This window comes from Microplitis demolitor, chromosome 3 (genome assembly GCF_026212275.2).
Source record: "Microplitis demolitor isolate Queensland-Clemson2020A chromosome 3, iyMicDemo2.1a, whole genome shotgun sequence".
In the NCBI taxonomy this organism is placed as follows: Eukaryota; Metazoa; Arthropoda; class Insecta; order Hymenoptera; family Braconidae; genus Microplitis; species Microplitis demolitor.
The window spans coordinates 5,197,332-5,220,921 of NC_068547.1; the positions used below are offsets into that span (position 1 = coordinate 5,197,332).

The window sequence follows — 23,590 nt, forward strand, 5'->3', positions numbered from 1 at the left end:
TAAGTAGATATATATAAGCTGATTTTAATCGTAATCAGCTAAACGTAAATTTTTCGTCTTTTACTTTATGGTTCGTTATAGCTTATCGATTATTCGATAATCAATATTCAACGTAATATTGCTTTTTAATTTCATTTTAAACGAAAAGTAACGTCTTTTTTTTTAATACTAATACTCGCTAAGTAACATTGGCGTACATTGAACGAGATTCCCGTCACAAAGCCAATCGAGTTAAATCCGCTGTAGCTATAAAAAGACGTTCGGTTAGTTTAGTTATCGTCATTTAGCACATTTCTCGTGGACGTTGACTTTTACTCACATTTGCGGTAACTAAATTTCATATATACATTAATGGGGAATGGAAGGATCAGGTAAAATGGCCTGGCTAAATATTTTTATGGAAAAAAAATTTTTTAAATCGATTTTGAACCTCCGGTTATTAATTCTATTTTTTTTTTTTTTTTAAGCAATTTATCATATCCGTGAATTTTTTTTTACAAAATCCATCATTTAATTTTCTTTTTTTTCAAGATGACCCATTTTCCCCGAAAATGGAAATAAAAAAAAATTTTTTTCTTTTTAAGTATTTAACATTTATTTTATTTTCTTTAAATTTAAATGAAATGTAAAACATTTTGCGTATTAACGAGTAAAAAAAATTCAGTTTTCATTTAACTTCTGTTGTTACCCAGATCTATTCTATATGTATAATATATATATATATATATATATATATATATATATATATATATATATATATATATATATATATATATATATATATATATATATATATATATATATATATATATATATATATATATATTATATAAAACATACTTTTTGTTAAAACTTAAAACAAGAAAAAAAAATAAACACTTAATTAATTATTGTGGTTAATGTATGTTTTATCCAAACAATTTTTTCTTGTAACTGGCGGAAAATAATTGACAATTATGAGTTATACTAATGAGTCATCCAATATGATTCACTAATTTCAGATATATTAATCAAATAAAAAAAAAACAATGAATTTATTTGTGCGCATTAATTTTATCTCCAGCAATTATAATAGAGTAATAATTTATCTTTTACGTAACGAATAATTGCTGCTAGTTATTTGTCGAGGTCGTGATAAATTTAGTGATAATAATGTAATAATTATAAATAATAACCATAAGCATTACGTGTTTGTACAGTAAATACATATGTATGTATAAATAAGAAAATAATAAAAATTAATATTTAAAAGTTTATGCAAAATTTTTATTGGTAAATTATTGGAAAAATTATTACGTTGATGTTAAATATATAATGCATATAATCATATTAACACGACATATTTATTTAAGTGATTCTGACCATTGACTTCGGAAATTTATTTAAAGGATAATTTTCGCAGAAATGACAAGTCGCTAAAAATTTCCATTAACAAACAGAAAAATTAAGAGAAAAAACAAATATCACTTTTAAAAATATTTATGTATATATTAATATATTCTTTTATGTTTATTTAATGTTTATCAATGTTGTTGTAAGCAGTAAATATTTTTATTACTTTCTAGTATACGTATAATAGTATTTCATGTTATAATTCAATGCAGTAAACTTTTTTTAGGTGATCATGAAAACTTTAGTACATTTTTGTAACACTCCATTATCTCATCCTACTAAGGATAATAAAGACACTTTTATGTACGTCATATTTTTCATGTCGCGATGATTGTAGATTTTTTTTTTTCCCGAGGAAATCTCGATAATTTAAAATGTCTGTACATAATAGCGTCGCCGTTATGATGGTGACAATTTTATGCTTTGTTCTTATTTATTTTTTTGTATACTGTCTCTTTAGTGATATGAGACGTAATAAAAAAAATTTATTTATAGCTCTATGACGAGAAGAATTTATTTTATTAAATATTAATATATGGAAGTTTTTACGAGCTGCGTATGTCTATATCAATTATTAAATTTATTGATTCATAAACTGATTTTTATTTTGAACGATCATGTTATACATATTTAAAATATGATAGTGAAAAAATGTTCATTAATTATTTTTTTTTTTAAATAAAAGCTACAATTCCCGCTCTAAATAATTTTTGTGACATAGAATGAATTAATTTCTGAGAGCAGAAATTTTTTACTCGCCCCAAGAAAATTTTTATTTGGCCCAACAAATTCTTTGTATTATAAATTGAAAACAAAAATTGTTTGAGGAAAAAAATAAATTCTTGAGCCAAGAAATTTTTTTGAGTCCTAGAAAAATTTTTTTCTTCAATTTTAATTCAAAATATTTTATGCGCCAAGAAATCCTTTTTTTTCTGCGTATACATGTCAATAGACATAAACGTGGGACTGTTTTTTAAAAATGTTCTAAGCCTTTAATTTCGAAGATCGACATACAGGAATTTCAAATAAATTCCTGAGCAAATTAAAATATTGAAAATAAATGTCAATGAATATTTTGAAATTCTATCGAACATTTTAAATTTGATACTTGATATATAATTTGGATAAAATAAATTTTTAAACAAAAACCTGAAATCCTAAAAAAATAATCGAGCTCTTGAACTTTTTGAAAAAATTTTTTTTCCTAGAAATTTTAAAAAATTTAATTATTTGTTTTATCAGCTAGTAAAATTGGACTGAAGGTAATCAATACCTAAAAATAAACACTGGCATTACAGATACCAGGAAAAAATAAATAATTTTTTTGAATAAAAAATAAAATATCAAAGTTTGTCGTTTATTTATTCAATTATTATATCCATTTTATCACGTCTCATGAAACTAATGCTAAATAATTAACTTCCTCGAAAAAATTACATAAGCATACAACGTGGAAAACTTTAAGCATTTGTCAAGTCATACTTTTTAATTTTTTCACTCAGTTAAAATAATACAACGACAAACATAATTTAAAAAACAATTAGCTGATACATGGACATTCATTAATTTTAATTTTACCAAAAAGAACTCAAAAAAAACTTTCAGTTCTAAAAAGATAACAACCCATGACTCAGAACTTTTTTTTTAACTAAAATAAATAATGAATTTTTCTAATTCGACAGTCAAATAAGTAGCTAATGATCTGTGAATGCACATTTTAAAACGCTGATTACCCAAGCATGAGTGCAAGTCAATGAAAATATATTTCACTGTGAAAACCGAACGTACAAACATACATAAATAGATTTTCGAACATCCATATGTATTCATACATATATCTGCTTTATCTTTTCTCTTTCATCCTCTTTTCCCGGTTCGATTACTCTTGTCTGCTCTCGCGTAGTATAGCTTTTGTGCGCAATACCCTAATGTGTTATAATACGTGTTGGCAAAACACTGTGTTCTGTTTTAGCAATATTATGTGACCCTAATATATATATATATATATATATATATATATATATATATATATATATATATATATATATATATATATATATATATATATATGTATATTCAGAAAATAGTATCCTCAGGTGTAGTGCGAAGCTTACCATGAGATAAAAATTCAAATTTTATAATTTTGGCAAAAATGAATCATTTATTATCGTTCTCGAAAATTTCAGAGTATGTTATCGATCATTTAAAAAAGTTATTAACGATTAAAAATCAAAGTTTTAACACAGTCTTATGGGAAACTACAATTTTTTATGTTTCAACTTCATAAAAAACACATCATAAACAGAGGAACAAATAATGTTTCAAAATATTCTTTAATTTATGCTAATGATATAATCGTAGTAAAAAATAGTGCTATCGATGGTATGAATTAGTTATTAATAATTATAGTTAGTAAAACTGAAGTTATGACGTCATGTCATTGGCCATATAAATGTTTTCGATAGTTCAAAAAAATTGATAAATTCTTGATATATTTTCAAAAATTAAATAGTCTCGGAATTAAATTTGAAACAGTTAGCCCTCATTTAAATCACGAGTCGCGCAAGAACATCCTTAATTGAAAAAAAAGTCTTGAATCACAACTATTGATTTCAAGAAAATTTTCTTGAAACAAAAACATTTTTTCATCATAATAATTTTTTTTGCGGAGTCATATTTGCCGCAGACGGTTGTAAAAAAAATTTATAGTAGCATTAACATAAATTAATAATGTTAAACAGTTAATGAATTAGAGTACATAAATACCGTAGACAGAACATAAAATAATAAGAATCGTATATACATATATATATATAGAGGAGTGATGTTGCATAAATAGTAGATAACGATAATTGAGGGGAGAAAAGACGAGCCGTATAATAATGAGCTGACCTAAGCATTTTATGTCTAAGTGCTCCACTATATAATCTAGTAAATCCTGGTTGCTTAATCTTTGGCTGATTGCATAAATTGCCTGTTTCTACTGGCGAAATCGGGCGTTGTCTTGCGGCCAATTCAATGATTATACCGTGCACTCGAGCACAATATACTACTGAGGGTGATGTATACATTTATGTACGTGTACATATCACACTAAACCGGAATTTATAATCATTAAAATCTTGCCATTATCGATCCTCGGCTTACCAGAAGCTACACTATAATGTCACTGAATATTCAATCACCCGGTCTCATATTTGTTAAATATATACCCAACCTTGTATATTGCGCACCTTCAACACGGACCATTATGCACCTTTTTAAAGATTTATGCTGTGATAAGGTCGTATATTAAGTAGACCATTTTATTACAGGCAAATAAATAAGAGTAATGGAGTTTTTAATAAAATTCTATATTAAATTGCTGGTACGCATGATTTGTATGTTAGTGAGAACGGAAATGTGATAACATCAAAAATAGCCAATCAGATATATATTTTATTTTATTTGTATTTACTTTTAAATTACTCAGTAATAAACCGGATTGATAATTATCATGTGATTTTTTAATCATTTAATTTTAATTAAATGATTAAAATATTCGACGTGTTGATTTGATGATCGATAAAACGAGAAACTTTCATATTATTGATTTTGGAATATGTTTAGCTGAAAATAATTATTAAAGTCAACCGATGCAATCTAGTGATTAATTGCTATGATTTATTCATTTTTCAACTATTTTTAAATTTCAATTTTTGTTACTCATTAATTTTCTTTACAATTTTTTAATTATAAAAATAATTAACATATTCATAATTTTTTTAATATAAATTGTTTAAAAAATTTTTATTTGAAATATAGATGACAGATTTCGAATTTTTTTTGAGTTTCTAATTTATAAGATCATGTGACAATTTATGCATTCATTTAATTTTTAACTGAATGTAATTTTGGTAAAAAAAAAATTTCAGTATTTCAAAAAAATTTTCTCTATAAAAATTTGAACATTATTGTTTTCAAAAAAAAATTTTCTTCAATGCCTGAGATAAAAATTAATTTTATCCACATTCAAAAAATTAAACTCTTATCAAAAATGAGATTTCAAAATTTGAACATGCGAATATATGAAAGTATGACGTAATAAAACTATACAACCAATCAATTTAATTTCTCAGTTCAATAAAAAATTTAATTATCAATTTATTTTATAAATAAAAATTTATGTTTCCAGTGAAAAATAATTATTTGAATATAAAAATATGAATTTAAAATTTGTTTGTTTGATAATAATTCTAATCAAATATTAAAAAAGCTATTGTTAATAAAATATTATATGTATAACACAATTCAACATGCATTGTCTGTGGCAAAAGGATTCGTGTCATTGACCATGACCAACGCAATTACAGTTCATTCCCCGAGGGTTATTTATATGTTCTAAATAGTGACAAGCCCTTCGTCAAAACGTTTTATTATGTTGACCAGAACACGGAGCACTATCATTTCACTAACTGATGATGAAAAATGCCCAGGGCACTTGCATATTAATGAAACACAGGGAATGTTATTTAGCATTTGTAAATACACGAGTCACAGACAACTTTTTGACAAAAGCGACAGATATCAATATTATAAAATATATTTAATTACATATTTTGAATTTAATCTGTTGTCATTCTTGACGACGTAAAAAATTAAATATTAAATATCTGTAAAATTATTAATTCATAGATTAAAATTATTTACCCACATGTTTTATGAAATATTAATTTATTCGAAAAAAAAAAAATCAATAAATATAACTATGTATGTGAATGTCATATTTTTGAATCGTACTTTTTTATCTTAATGACACAAAACAAATATGTAGATCGAGATTAAGAAATGTTTGAATAAATTAAAATTTTTTTCACGGTAATTTTTCATATAATTTACGTCACTAATTTCGGAGTGACACGAATAGAAGTACCCGAGGCTTAACGGGTCACTTAAAAAATTTAGTGAAAAGAAAATATCTTTAGCTGATGACTTTATTATCGATTTTAAAGCGACACAAAGTACTGGGTAAAATGGGTCACGGAAAAAAATATTAAAAAATTTTTCTAGAGTAATTTTTTCAAGCATTCCATTGTGCCCGAAAAATAAAAATTTAATTATGATTATAAAATAATAATAGATATATTAAAAATAGATAGAGAGTAATTGTATTTAGCGTTTGTTAGTCACAAAAAATTAATTATCTGCTTAGGCATTTCGTTATGCCCCACTCTCGCCTATATACATAAAAAATAACATATAAATATAAATATAAAAACTACTGAAAGCTTATACTGTCAGAAGCATGTTACCAACACCTGACGACAATAAGTCAACATCTTTCTCTTTTTATCTTTTATATATTTATATATATATTACCCACATCTACATCTACACCTACGACTATCCATATTGTACAAGACTTTTTATGTTATTTTTTTTTTAAATTTTACTTAAACTTTTTCTTTCAAACTCATCTCCACTGATGTATTTATAAATAAATAAATGTATTTTAATTTCTTTTCGTCGTTTCTTCCGGTTTAAAATTTAATATAGTTAATCTCATCTAAAAATATATGTTAGATATAAACTAAAAATAAGAAATAGGAGAAAGAGTTAAAGTTTAATGGACTCTTAAAAAAAGTTTGACAAAAATAAATTTATAATTTATAATTACTATACACTATCAAAAAAAACGGGGTAAGTCCAGGCAGTGTAGGTGTCAAAATTGCCGGTGTTAAATTGAGTCGATTTTTAACACTGTTTTTTTTACAGTGAAGGAATCATGAAATTCTATTTAATGCTAACGTTTAATTTATATCCTTTGACATTTTCTTAAGGACAAAATAATCTAATTTTCATCTTCATAGATTTTATTACTACTTATTACACTATTATGTTTTACTTTTAACTTTTGCTAACAATGTTTCTTAAAGTTTGAGCACCAATTTTAGTTTTAAGTGCGATGAACTATTGGAAAGTTCAGTCACTTTGTCTAGTGTCTAGTGTTTCTAATGAAAACCTTTACTTATATATATTTATAATGTATATATATATATATATATATATATATATATATATATATATATATATATATATATATTTATATATGTATAATGAGCCTGGACAAAGACTTTCATTTAAAACTTTACTCGGTTATATTGGTGGCGAAACCTTTAACCGATCGATAAAATGAAATCAAGTTTAAATAAATTTAAAGACCACGAGAGTCTCAACTTATTTCACAGATGATGAAATACGACTGATATTTTTTGCATTACGTAATATGCACAAAGAAAAAAAAGTCAAATGTATTGTAACCAAGTAATTTGTATAAAGAAATTTATATTAAAAGTAATAATTTATTTAGTTTCTTTTATTTAACGATAACATTAAATGGAGAAGAAAAGAAGAGATAAAATTTCTTGGAGCAAACGCTCGGAGGACAAATTGCATTTGATTTTTTACCCGCAGTAGTTCTCTAATCAGTAAATCCCTCGAGTAGAAGAAGTGCATGATGAAAGAACGTAAAACGTGGATTCTCGGATCTATAAGTTATATCTGTAGTATAAAAAGTAACTTTGCTACAGCAATCGTGGAAAAACCGTTCCTTGAGGACTAAACTGTAAAGTCTCGTTGATCAATTTTTATGAAACGTAAAAATCGAGAAATAAATAAAAATATAATTTTTCCAATACAGAAATTACTTTGCTTTTATTTTTATAATAATAATTAAATGTTAAATTTTTTTTGCTTGGCCGAGAATTATGAATCCATTATTAGAATTTGTTAGCTTTTAGTTTCCGTAATAAAAGTTTATTATTTTTTTATGAAAGTTAAATTAAATTTTTAAAATCTTATGTATCTGAAGACCGAAACGTTTTAAAAAAATAAAATGAAAAGGAAAAAATCTACTGAATCTAAATTTCTTAAATGTTTTCCACAGATGCTAGTGTGTCAACCGAAAATTGCAGCCACCCCCAATTACCTTTCAAGTCACCCTAGCAGTCAAATTACATAAATTTTTATCATTTTTTACTACATTTTTATGTGCTAGCGTTCTTCAGAAGACTTTTCTGATAGCCTCGACCTCCAACCATCCAACGGACGCCTTTATTTTGATCAGGAACGCCGTCTACTTTCAGGTACATCAAATCTTAAGGGATTAAATTTTTTCTTAATGGAATATAAATGGCGAACAAGAAATAATTTGCCAAAATTACGTGTTGGGTATAAATTAGAGCTCTACACTAAACTAGAAGTTCTAAAAACTATTGAAATTGCGAAGCGTATTGATGTCATTCTAAGTTACGAAATATTTAATTTATTTATCTGTATAAACGTTGACAACTTTTTTTATATAAGAGATTTCTTTCAAATAGTTTACATTAATGTTAAAATAATAAAGAAAAAATGTTGATAAAAATTAAAAGTAATGAAAGTATACCCGAAAGCTGACAAGTTTTATGATAAGATATCTACTGCACGGCAGAAAATTTGAAAACTCATTTAGCCTCAGGCTAAATGAAGATATTTCAGCCTCATTTCCATGCACCTTTTATGATTGCCCGAGGTAACATAAAGACCGTCTAGGTCTATAATATATAGCTCTTACTGCGAGTCTCAAGACAAAATAAATCAAAAAATTTTTAAACTCTGTGGCGTAGCGGTATTTAGTTAACATGCCGTAAAAAATATATATTCGATCTAAATTTCTCAAGTATTTAAGTTGGATCAAGTAACGACTTTTAGACATTAGAGACATCAATCTAGACGACCTTTACAGTAGAAAATCGTATGTATTTACTTGTAGCCTTCACCTGAAAGTTACTCGAAAGTGGCCTATAGACAAGCATACAGTATATGGACGCGAGAAGAAAATTTCAATCGATTAAACTCTATTTTGTTTTTTTTTTTTTAATCTATTTTCTCTTGAGTTCATTATACTTTTTTCCAATCTCTTTGCTATTGTTTTTATTTTTTAATTTATTATTTTTCTTTCACTTAAAATATATGTTTACGATAAATTAAACTGAGTAATACTCTTCAAAGATTTATGGGCGGCAACATTTTTTAAAATTATTGCTGTTAGTTCCTCTATTCGTTGAAATATTATTTATTATGCATGCATATGTAAAAAAAAATAGCCATATTAAATTAAGAATTCTTCTCCTATTGAACCGCCAACAGAAATATTTGAATCATATATATGAATTCTATTTATTTTCACTATTATGTATATGGGTTGAGAAATGTAAGGAATTCGATGTATTTTTCTATCAGACCTTATTTCGATTTTAAAACCTTTTGCACTACGAAATATAAAACGAATTCTTGTAGCAAAAAAAAAAAAATATCACCTGTTCTGCTTTAGCTATCAAACAACGTGTAACTAAACGTAGAAAACGTGAACGCAATTCAGGTAGAGCACAATTCGGATACCAGTTGAATAAAAATAAATAAAACGAAAAAAACAAAAAAATGGAATAAAAAAGTATACACAAAAAATCACTCTTGTGTTCCACTTGTACGGAAAAAATTTACAATACTACGACTACAGGAATTTGCGAGTAGTAACTGCAGCTAAAAAACAAAAATGATTTTATCTTTATCAAGAATTTGATGGGTTTTGTCAAACGATTAACATTTTTAAAATAAAAAGTACAATATATTTGCAAAATATCAAATTAATAATAGAAATTAAAGTGAGTGAAATATATATAGATTGAAAAAGAGAGGGGGTAAAATAGACCACCTAAAAGAATGCTCATTATTAAAACTATTCTTTTATTTAACCGAAAAAATTCATTCCGCAAAAAAAAAAATTAATTTTTGTGGTACAATATCTTTAGAAAGAATCATCAGATTTGAACCTACTTGGCGACAATCGAAAGTGTTTACCAAGACTTAGAACTGCATAAATTTCGAAGCAAATCAGGCAAGAGGTTTATGATTATAGAAAAAAAAACCTAAAAAAAATCAAATTTTCAGTTTTTATTTTTCGTGTAACTCGTAAACTACTTGATGAGCCTTTTCGATTGCCGTCGAATACGTCAAAATTGGTTGATTCGTTGAAATGATATTGTATGATAAAAATTAGTTTCCACACACAATCATACACGCGGACGTCCACCTGGAAATGGAATAGCTTTCTAAGGCCTCAAAACGTCAAGATCTCATAAAAATTCGATTTTTGAAAATTGGACCGGAATCATAGTTATTGCAATAACTTTCCATTTTGAAAATTTTCAATTTCCTTAGCAGGAAGTTTAAAAATTATTTTTCGATTATTCGAGTAAAATTCTTATCAAATTATTAGAATTTAATTTTTTTGGCTGATTAAGAATTTTTCGATGAAATATTTCAAGAAACCCAAAATACTCCTTTATTTAATGTTTGAAGCCCTTAATAAAAAAAAAATCTAGAGTCTTCATTTTGGTCTATCCAAGTACTCATCTGTATATTTAAAATTTTTACACAAAATTTATCCTTGAAAATGTTTATTTATAAATAAATTAAAAATCTATATTTAGAAGTAATAAATAATTGATGTTTAAAAAGTGATAGACGATAAAAACAGACAATAGGCACTTTTATCGTGCTCTTATAAAATAATAACAGGAAAAAATAAGCACGTTTATATAGGTTGCAGCTGAAATGACAATAGATAAATTCTATGTCGACGTAAAGTGCACGATAAACTATTAGTTGTTGTTTGATCATACCGCGATTATTGCCAGATAAAACGTTCATCTTTATATATATATATATATGTATATGTATGTATGCATATGTGTAAACGTAAATATGTTTGTATACTTTCTGAGACTATGACATTTTCTTGTTCGTTTTATACAGGTACACGTGATCGTCGTACCGTCAAGGCGAACGAGTGATATTTTAAAAAAACCTCCGTGCGACGACTCATGCACATGATAAAGGAAAACTTCATGCATGAACTCGAGGCTATAAGTGTCTGATAATACATTATTTATATTCTATATTCATATAATATAATATAAAAAAAAATTAAACACTTATTAAATATATTATTGTTTATTTTCGCTTTTGATCCCTTAGTATTTGAATAAACTTCTCAACACCGTTTTTAAAATTTTCTTTTTTTTTGTAATAAAATTTTTACACGTCAAAGATTTGACGGTTCATTTTTAATTCTATCTTTATTTAGTTCATAAAAAAAAAATATATATAAACTTGTTTATAGTAGAGTTTAAGTGACAAAGTTTATTAACTTTTTGATAGGTTATAAAAAGTTGAGTATTCAAATAATAAAGCGCGCGAAATGAAAAAAATTAATGATAATCTCTAATAAAATTTTCGATAAATTCGGATTTTCAAATAAATTTATGAGTTATTATTTTTGAATAATATATTTTTTTAAATCCCATTCAATAAAAATATATTCTTATAAAGTTATATACATTTGACTCATTCGTATACGATACAGTCATGGGATTACCGCGAATTTGAAATATGAAATATTTTTATCTGCATATACACTGCAGAAAAAAAATATATATGTATATATTTTTATATTATTCTTCATACTTTAAATATATATAAAAAAAATGTATATTTCATATAAAATTAGATTTTCCGAAGCATGATAGAAAAATACTTTGTATGCAGACATTCCGATATTCAAGAATATTTATCCTTGATAACGCGATCAAAAAATCCAAAGATTTTATTTATACAAAACTAAATATTTACATTCAATTCGAACAAAATCTATCAGTATAAATACTAGAGATTATTTTTAAGATTACACCATCGCGGAATAAAATGTTTTAGTTTAAATCCATCTAATCTAAAATGAGACTTTGATCCCCGCTGATACGTAATAGATATTTTTAAAATAATTTATTTGAACTATAAGTGATTAAACGTTCTTTAACACGCATTTAAATTATCTATATTTAAATATTTCGCAAACCTACTGACGTTCTGATGGGAATCCCGTCACTCGAAGAAATAAAATGAATATATTTTAAATACTGCAATTAAAAATATATAATTACTAGATAATTTCAATATTAAAATAAATATTGTAATTAATAAGAATTTTTTTTTGTGTTGCAATTATCTTTTTTTGCTATTTCTAATGCAACCGACGCAATGTATCAGAGTAATTCCCGTTTCGTGATCATGCATAACGATAAGTGCTTTTTTATCCTTATAAATAAAATTAAATGAGTAGAATAAAAAAATCGAACTTTAAAGTTCGGCAAATAAATTCTGTTTCACGTTTAGATTACTCCTGGCGAAATAAAACTCAGTTTACACACTTTTTCTTTCATTTTTTCGCGTTTGCAGTAACTTTAATATTTTTTTCAAATTTAAAATGTAAATTCATAAAGTTTTGATGTACTTCAAACCGATATTTACTTTACAACTTCAATTTCCGTTACACGTTTTTTTTTTTATTTTATTCAATATTTCCCATCGATTTTTTAATTTTCCCGATTTCTCAAAAAAAAAAAACTTCTACAAAATCTTTTGATAATTTTTAATTTCTTAAATCTTAAAATTTTTTGAAAAAAAAAAAAAATAATAATAATATATAAAATATATGAGAATTATACCAAATTCTAATTATATGTAACTCTAGTCTCAATTTCTCGAAAACAAATAAAAAAATTTCAAAAATGCAATAAATATTTTTTAAAACAACATTAAATATTTTTTTAACTTTTCATATATACATTCAAATATTAATTTTTTAAAAATAAATATATGACTGCTACAGTAAAATTAAATAAAAAATATTTTCTTCTCCTTGAATTTGTTTTTCATTCTTTTCACAAAATAAGTATATTATTATTTTTTTAACTTCCCTTTGTAAAATTTTTATATTCTAAATAACCCGAGACTTTATTTATATTTTAATAAAAATATATGAATACAATAAAGTCTAATTAAAACCAGCTTTAATATAATTCCCAAAAAAATAAATAAAATGTAATTTCCATAAGAATAGAGCGCTCAGAATAATTACAGTCACATCTTGTCATAAATTTAAAAAAACAATTTAAATATTTAAAAAATACCTGATGCCGATAATGAAATCCATGTTCCATAGCAACTCGTTGTGCAACATCAGGACCACCACGAATTTGTGCTGTCCATTGATTGGAGTAAGCTCTCGTGCGATTATCAATAGTCACGAGCAACAATAAGCTCACACTAAACATCCATTTATTGATACACATGATCGCACACTTTCACTTGAGAAAGACACTTTGATCTACACCTTTCTCGGTATTAAATAAAAATAAATAAACGATCTAATAATTCAATAAATTATCAATACGATAATTTCTCATACTCATCATATCACACTTGCGTATTAATATAAGATTAAATATTTTATAAACCGACGATAACACTGTAGTGGCAACACGTGGCCACTTATACTTTCATATTACGATTGACGTAATGTTACCACGAGCTCGTCAATGGAACAACTGAAACGCCGCTCTTCGTTTAAGCTGTTAAGTAGTTGCTTGTATGGGTCACGCACACTTCGTGTCGCCAGTGGCGACTCTTCTATCAGTTGTCCACTTTTTAATTTATTTATTTATTAGTTTTATATCCTTCCCACTACCAGTTTACTCCAATCGAATAAATGATATTACACAAGAATACCGGAAACTGGACATAGACATCAGCAATAGCCAAACAATTATTGATGCACTCAACACAAAATGCCCAGATCGAAATTTGGCGGCCGTCTTGGATGATTCAATCTTCACAAGTCAAGTCCTTGGACATGTATCAGCACGTGGTAAACGGATGTTTCGATAATAACAATAGTAATAATAATAATAATGATAATAATAATAATAACAAAAAAGGGAACCTTGAAAATAAATGGCCTGAAAATATATTTTCAAACCCAGGTTAATTTATAAATAGTAAATATATGTCCAGGTCGATTTATACCTGAGCTCGGACTCTCAGTCTCCATACTAAAGTATATACTTTGTGTAGTTGGTATTGTATGATCTATAGTGTGTTGCTACATAAAAGCAGCTTCAATAAGTGACCAGAACTCGTCTAGCTCCGGAAAGTTGAGTCGCGAAGCAAGAAGTTTAGTAGCAAAGTAAGGATGATCTTGACTGGTTTTAATTAAAAGTTAGCAGCAGTTCATCACGAGCTTTGACTTAAACTTTCTTAGCTACTGTCTTTTAACAGCAGACTTTCTTGTCAACCAGCACTTGAGAATAAAGTGGATGACTTTAGTGTTTTCTGGTTGTCCTCTTCTTATCTACGTTCTTTTTAATACATAAATTTGAGTTGAATCTGGTGAAAGGCAGAAGCAATCAGGAAAATCACCTCGGCAATATTCTGACCACAAGTGCCATTGAGTCGAGATGGAAATCTGAATCGAATCCAAGAGTTGCTATGATCACGTTGACCCTTTATCCTCTTATACTTTTAAACTCCAATGGAATTCATATAAAAGTATCATAGAAATATAAATGAAAAATTCTTAAACTCGTTTGATTGAAATCTTTACTTGTTTTATTCTCTTTGTCTTCTTATACTTTTTTCATTTATAATCCGCCCAATTTACTGAGTTCTACCTTAGCTCTGCTAGCAATTCGGTTGGCAAAAGGACTACGTCCCCTTAGCCTGAGAAGAACACCACCAGTAGTAAAACCAGTAAGGGAAGGAATAAAAAAGGAAAGACTCAGGATTTCCTGGGTATTGAAGCATCTAGGAAAAAAGCATTTGACTAGGGAGCGGTCACAATTCCCTTCGTTGAAAAAACTTAACTCTCGAGTCTTTATTTTTTCGTCTTACAATATTTTTTCCAATTCACTTGTAAGCTCTCTTTTTATGTTCAACCTTTTTTTATGTACTCTGTCTATTTCAAAAATAGAATTATTTATGAGCTAAATATCGCAATTGAATTGCAACCAATAAATATTTTAAAAGTCATTTTTGAATCATATGTTGCCGATGAATAATCGATGCCCATTATTTATATTTATTTATTACGGATTTAAATCCAATAGTTTATTGTTTAAATATCAAGTTGATTTTGTAAGTATAATTCAGATGGTATAAACTTTATGGCCACTGTAAATTTAGTTGGCTCAACACTTAAAATTAATCCTCTTGACTCTTTGTACATAAAAATCGTTTGATCTACCCACAAATTTATATATACTACTTTGTATACTTAATACTTTATCTCCCTCGTACTGAGAAACTGAAAATTATGCCTCAAGCATTTATACATCTCAAGTGTTTTTAATTTTTCACGCGCCGACGCGACAATCACGGAATGCTAGATTCAATTTCGCATAATTATTTGGAAACATATATATATGTATATATATTTATATAATTAACAATATATTAATTTTTTAAATATTTAGTTATTTTCTTTATTATTAATAGGGGTCAGGGGGGAAGTGGGGGCAAAATGGGGTACCTTATAAATTTTATAAAAAAAATATCCTTTTTTTTTTAATGTTTTTATAAACATTCCAAAATTACTTTTGTAAATATAATTGATCATTATTTTGAATTTTTTTTTGTTAAAATTTTTCAAAAATTGAGTGTCAATAAAAAAATTTTAATGACTTTTTTTTTTTATGATAAAAACTATAAAAAAAATTTTTTCTTTTTTTTTTTTTTTTAGGGGGTACTCAACTTCGCCCGCAAATAATAAAATTGTTTTCTATTTACTTTGAGTATCATAAAAAAAAAAAAAAAAATTAGAGTATTTGAGTCCTCAAAAACTTTGTATTTCTTCAAGAACCCAATTTCACCCCCCACCCTCCCTCTTGCCTAAATAAAATAAATAATAATATAAAGGTTGAATGGAGTTATATTACAACAATTGTTAGTCCAAGCAATTAAATTATTGAATAGTGTACTCAATCATACAATAAACTTTATTGTGTCTCGTCTGAGTAACAATTTCGCTCTGTAATTGAATTATCAATACCTACAAAGCCTAACAGAATAATTATTTAAATAAAAAACTAAATTAAAAAATGAGTGTATTATTTGTAAATAAAAAAAGAGAGCAAAAATATTTATAACAGAGTGTAAAATATTTAAAATAAAAACAGTTGTTTCTGCATCAGGTAAAAGTTAAAGGCCTTGACGGTAAACTTGTTACCGGAAATGTCGACGAGGTCAGGGACGGACATATAAGTGTATAATGTAGTTTACGTTTACTAAACTAAAATGTAACTACTATATATTGAAGCAAATGATATTTATTATCAGGTTGCTAAATTTAATTACGACGGATAATTGACGTTTGTTATATGGTAGAGGTTTTGATTTGTTGATGGTTTAATAAGATTTATAATAAACTAGAGGAGAGACTGTAGTAGAATAGTGGAGTATAAATAGAGCTTAAGTTTAACAGATTCGCTGTGATGGTGCACGTTTCGTCTATCGGTGGACGATGTTGAATGCTGGACCTGATCAAATGACGCTTAGGTCAATAGAAGTTGATCAAAGTCGTGATTAAATTTTCTATACTTGAGTACTCGTATTTGAGTCAAAGTTTGTGGCTCTTGTACTCGACAGCCTGATGTTTTGTAACTCCACTCTGCGTACTCTCGTTTCTGAGGAGCTGAGGTTTACGTTTATTCAATATCGTGATTGCGCGGTAGTGCAAGAAATACGCGAAAGCGAGAAATTTTTATCAAGGATGTAAATATTTTGTAAGCTCTATTGTCATTTCAACATGCTCTCATTCATTTTTTTTATTTTACTTAATTTTTAATTCCAATTTTAAATTCTTTATTTCAATTAAAATATTTTTATTTGTTATATAAAAATTGAATTTTTTATTTAAATTCAAATTTTAACTTCGATTCAAAAATTTGATATTTAACTCCAATTCAAAATTTTTATTTTTATTTATTATTTAAAATCAAATCTCAACTCCAATTCAAGAATTTTACTTTACTCCAATTTGAAAATTAAAAAAAAAATAATTAATTATTTTTTAATTTTTAATAAAAATTATTCAACGGTAAATTAAAATTTTTTTTATTTAAATTATTCTGTAATGAAATTTCGATTTTAAACTTCAATTTAAAAATTTTAAAATCAACTAAAATTTAAAATTTTTATTTTTACTCCAATTTGAAAATTAAGAAAAAATTTATTTAAAAAAAAATGAAAATTAATTATTTAAATTATTTTGTAATGAAATTTAAATTTGTAACTCCGATTTAAAACTTATTGAAATTTAATTTTTTTTAAATTTATTATTACATTTAAATTTAATGTTAAAAAAAAAAATAACTGTTATTTAACGGATATTACTATGTATTATTATTATTCCGTACTAAATTCTTTGAAATAATCTCAAATGACAGATCGTGCACAGTATTGTAATGATTGCATCAAGCCGACACGAAACTCGAAGAAACGAGAAAATTTAGCGACAGTATGTATATATTATCATCCAGTATATTATTTAACAATCGCAATTGCAATAGCAACTGGAGGCTGAATAGAAACAGACATATGAAAAAAAAGTAAAGTGGCACAGTGGCTTTTTTTGTTGATTGTGCCATGGGTTGAACAAAAGAATTGTATGTACGAAAACACATAGCATTAGCGTACCAAAGTTTATGTACATCCAGTACATCAGTGCATTGTACATACATACGAAGGGAGTGCCACTGCATTACATGATGGAGACGCGTGGGCTCGTATGACTCTCGTGCTGGGCCGGCGCAATTGTCTGCACGTGGCCACAGAAATTACATCTACGTCTATGCTTGTTACTTATTACTTATTACCAGTATTTAAATTTTAAGTTTACTAATTGCTCTAATAACTAAATTTCTCAATTTTACTTAAAAATTTTACAAAAAAAAATTTTTTTTTTAATTAAAAAAAATAATAAAATGTCAAAGCGATTTTTAATTTTACCGTATCAAAGTCTACAAACGCAATTATTTTAAATTTGCAATAAAGTTTTGAATTACAGAGAATGAGGTGAAAAAGATTTACCCTGTATATACTTGCACAAACGATACCTTGGCATAACGGTATTGAGATTTGCAGTAAACTGCTGAGTAATACAACTCCAGTACCAAATAGATCACTAAGTAAATAAATTTGAAAAAATAAATTATAATAATTAATTTAATTATTTAATATATGGTCGACTTAAATAATAAGTAATAAAATCTCGAATAAAAATAAGATTTTTTTTGGCAATGAAAAATCTTTAATGCCACTCCAAAATATTATTACACAAGACTAGCATTCCCAGACAGTCACGTGACGAATAAAATTTTATTGTTAAAGAACCACTGTTCAATTACAATAAAATAAAATTTATATATATAAAAAAAAAAAAAAAAAAAAAAAAGATTCTCCAATTAAAAAATCTATCAAGACTTCTTACTAAGTGTTTATTACATTTGTAAAATATTTAAAACATTTTATTGTCTCGATAATTAAACGGCAGAGTGTAGCAATTGAAATTATACATATACCGCGTGTTTTTAAAATAAGAGGGAAAGAGCGAAATTCCGTAGGGTGTCTTGCTGTGTTATGTCACCGGCACGCGATAACTTTTTTATCGTAAGGAGTAAAGTGACACACTGAGACGAGTGGTCGACGAGCGACAACGCGAACGCACCCCTACGACAGTGCACGAATGACTGACGGGCCGGACCACCCCATCGGAGGTTTCATCTCCCTCTACCTCGCGACGGCGCCGCCGCCAATACTACTACACTTTACTACTCTACTCATTCCCCTTCTCTCTTTATCGCAGTCATGATTTCCCCTCACACATTTACTGCTTTCCTCTGCTATTCCGTTTACTCCTCACTCTTACTCTTGCTGGCATTAATATAGACAGAGAGAGAGAGAGAGAGAGAGAAAGAAAGAAAGAGAGATTAGTGGTGGTAGGTAGTGTACACACAACACAAGTACACCATACATAACCACCACCCGCGCAAAATGTTCCATTCCGCGCGGCCTCAGTCGTTCTCTCCCGTCGTCAGGCGAATGGTACAGACCAAACCGAACGAGCCTTCATTTCTCGTGTGCTATGCTATACTATGCTCGCACAACCAAACCGGATAGAGAAAAACCCAAAGAGGGGAGCAAAAGTGTGTAGAGATGCAAGAGAAAGGTTCAGGGATTCCTACATGTATATATATATATATATATATATATATATATATATATATATATATATATTATTTTTGTTATCCTTCTCTTTCTATTTTACTGGTAAATCCATCCAATCATCCTTTTTTCTTCGGCTATATTCCTCTTCCACGGCATTTTTTATTCTTCTCTCACTCTTGTACACTCGGTTTCGCGATATAACCGTCACTTATTGCCGCCATCAGACCGTCGACCAAACGCTTCTACAACCGGCTTTACTTACTCCTTTTTCTCTACTCTTTCTGTTTCGCTTTTTTAGATTTTTTCATTCCTCCTACTGAGGTGGATGCTGAGCAATGCAACAAAAAAACTATGGGCTTTTTTTTTTTTAATTAAATATTAAAATCGAAGAATCCACGCTGACATATGTGTATATGGCATAGGAGTCGTACTGCAAACTATATGTTTATGTCTATGTATATATAATATGGAATTCCAGGTAGACTGAGTATCTAACCGTCTATTTGTCTATACAGAGTTTGAATATGAAGGTATGCCGTCTACGTACACACTGTACCGAGAGGTATATATCAATACTACGTGCTCCGAAGGGTTTTGATAACTATCGAAGGTATCTTTATTGCTGACCATTGACGTGGTTCGCAGCTCGTTATAAGTTGGTAGAAATTTTATTTGTTTTTTTTTTTTTTTTGTAAAGTATGAAATGGATTCAAAACTTTTTCAGTCTGGCTTACTGTTGGTTTATTGGTTTTTTGCTTCCACGGAGAAACAAATAGGTAAAAATGATAGTCTGGAGGGTGCTAAAGGTGATGTTATTTACGATCAAGGAAATTGAAAAAGTTTGTTGTCATAAAAAAAAAAATCAATGCAATTAATTTTTGATATTTCGACTTGACACGAATACACAGTTGAAAATTTTTTGTTCTTGTGTATAACAATTCATTGGTTAAAAATTTTGTTTCAATTATTTGACACTATCAAGTGTAAATTTGACTAAAGTTTAATGTGTTATCTGATCTGAACAAATTTTAAACCTGTATTATTGTTTGACACAAGTAGTGTGTTAAATAAACACAAATTTTTGAACTGTATATAGTTGACCGTTGAAAAAATAATTAAGTTTGATTACTTGAATTTTATTAAATTTGGTTTTGTAGTATAAGATTATAGACAATTATTTATATGGCAAATCGTCTGGAGGAAATGGATGTCGCTAATGCACGAAAACGAAATTTTTATTTTAAGGTGTGTACGTATATAGAGAGTGGTATAATGTCAAGTATGCTATGGATTTATTGTTGGAAGCATGAAATGCACCATCGATTATCTAGTAGCTTTAACTGTCTAGCCGTTTCTCGTTTCTTTACTTTTCTTGGTATTTTATCGATAACCCAAGAAGTGCGCAATATCCGAGAAATGGAACTGAGTCGTCGCATCCGTGATAATTCTTTTACTCAGTCTAAATCGATAAAAAATGTCAAGTGTCATTAATACATATATGTCTTATAGCCGGAAAATAATCTATATTAAATTTCATGACGCATTTAATACTATATGAGATAGGGGCAAGATGGGCCAGCTGAGAGAAAAATACACATTGTGCACTGAGCAGAAAAATGAGTATTAAGAGGGTAAATATTCTCTACTAGAGTAATAAATATTTTACTTCGAAAAGTTGAAGTCAAGAAATTGAAAAAACAATAAATTTTCAACCAATTAATTACTGTCAAGAAAATAAATTCATGAGTTTAAAAATATTTTTTTAATAAAAATATTTTCTTCGCTCAATGTATCATTTTTTAAAAATATTTTCACTATTTTTAGTCGCCAAATAAATATTTGAAATCAATATGACCCAGCTCTAAAAAAAAACAAATTCAAAATGGGTCACCTTGGAAAAATAAGAAAAACGGTTGACCCTGTGAGCCAACTCCAAAACTTCCCGCTGTTTTTGAGCTCGAAGAAAAATTTTCAAGCTTTGAAACTCAGACTGAAACCAATAATTTCCTTTTTTTTTGAAAATTTTTAATTTTCACAGAGGGAAGTTAAATACTTGTCTATTTGTTGAAACGAAAATTAAAAATCAACTATAAATTAGAATACAATTTTCCAATTTATTCTAAATTCAAAAATTTTCAGACGACTTATTTTGCACCGCTTTTTTCATTCAATTTATTGAGTCACTTTACCCAAGAAATATTGTGGAAAACAAGGGATTGTTGTGGCCAAATTTTGTGAAGGCTACGCTCCATGTTTTAGAGATCATCAATGTAAAATTATATGAAATATTGTTACGATTAATGAATAAAATAACACTATAAACATCGTAAATAGTTTTAGTACGTAGTTTAAAGTACTCCAAGTGAACCACTAACTTGGATATAACAAATGTATTCATAAATTAATAGTCTAAAAGCAATTAAGATATTCAAATTTTACCGCAATTAAAAATTTTCAAGGCGTCATCTGCATGTGGACGGTTCATTAAATTCAAATTCCTGATAAGCTATCGCCAGAAGAATTTAATTTTCCCAACAGAATAAAACTTTAAATTTGGTTTTAAAATACTCTCAAACACAAAAAAATAAATGTAATTAACAGTAACATTAAAGAGTAATGTATATCTAAGATTTATGATAATTTCACACGAATTGAGCCGTTGAAAAACTCATCATATGACAGAGTTCGTTAGTGTAAAATGAAATTCCCAGTTGTCGTCAATTTAGAGGCTTCCCTTAGGGAGTAATACATAAAATATATATGCATATATCTATATCTATATATATATATATATACATAAATGCAGAGTTTCTGGTGCTTGCTGAGTTGAGCAAAATCCAGGATTAGTCGACCCGTACACCTCGTAGCAACATTTTCAGTTCCTGCTACGATTCTCCGAGACTTGGCATAAATTCATAAATCAGTTTTATGAAATATACGAACACGAATTGTAAATATACTTCATGACTCGGCGTCATCCGTTTATCTTGTAGGTGTAAAAAAAAAAAAAAAGAAAAAAAACTTATATACTTTATATCGATAGTTACATATAAATATATACATATTTCTGATTATATACACACATATTTATATAAATATATATGAGAGAATTTCGTTCGATGAATGTCTTTCATACATTTCGACATTTATATTTATAATCATATAAATCGGGACAATATATATTTTTCAAGAGATGTTTGTCAACATTCATACATTTTACATATCACAATTACGTGAATTTTATCTCTATACAAAATATTTTATACGATTTTTCATCCATGATATGTTTGCATCATTTTTAACAAAAAAATATTGTAGGTACAGATAGTAGTGCAATATTTTTCGAGAAAAGTATTTTGAATTGATGGTAATTCATCACGGTATTAAATTGGCCAAGTAAAGTCTTGCCACGTAGGTGGTTTATCGGGAATCTGAACAATGACAAATTGTAAGGTCACGTATTTGAGGAATCCAGATCTCGACTCGCGCATTTACTCGTATCGGGTGTACTTGGATACGAGGAGGAGTGAGTATTCTGTACCTACTCTGCTGACGAGAAATGTTGTTGGTTGACGATGAAATCATCGAGCTAAATTTCCCTCACCACTTATATGACAAACCCCTCGAGAGACAGAGCGATCTAAACCGAGGGCATGACGTCTAGTTAACGAACGCGGTTCTGATATGCCGTTGTGGTCATAACGTCAACGGTTCGATGACAAATGCAGATACCTTGCTTTTTGAACGTGATTAACGCGCCCTTCTGATAATTAATGATTCTTGATTACTAAAATTTGTAATTTATGGCAAACAAATTTCGTGAGAAAAAAATTACATGATTTCCCTATTCTCAATTTAAATGCAAATACATTTTGTGTCAACGGAAAACTTTTTTTTTTATTTTTATCAATATTCATAGAGAAATTTATTTTTATATTTTTTCAAGTTTTCTGTGCGTCAATTCTATTCAGACAATAGTCTAAATAATATTCACAGTGTAGAATATTGGAATAAATTTATTTACCGGCTTTTTCACGTTGGAAAAATATTTTTTTTG

At 27.6% G+C, this 23,590-nt stretch overlaps 1 protein-coding gene across 3 annotated transcripts in view; it reads right to left on the reverse strand.

Moving 5' to 3' along the window:
• Positions 1-19,030, reverse strand: part of LOC103580708 (furin-like protease 1) — an 89,172-nt gene extending 70,142 nt beyond the window's left edge. For 2 of the 3 annotated variants that reach the window (XM_008562574.2, XM_008562572.2), the window contains exons 1-2: positions 18,797-19,030; positions 13,443-15,613 (exon numbers count right to left, since the gene is read on the reverse strand). In XM_008562574.2, the coding sequence (XP_008560796.1) occupies positions 13,443-13,604 (162 nt within the window). In that variant the 5' untranslated portion in view covers positions 13,605-15,613; positions 18,797-19,030. The remainder of the gene's footprint in view (positions 1-13,442; positions 15,614-18,796) is intronic. The other variant, XM_053737658.1, reaches the window with a different exon arrangement.
• Between the last annotated feature and the right edge of the window lie 4,560 nt (positions 19,031-23,590).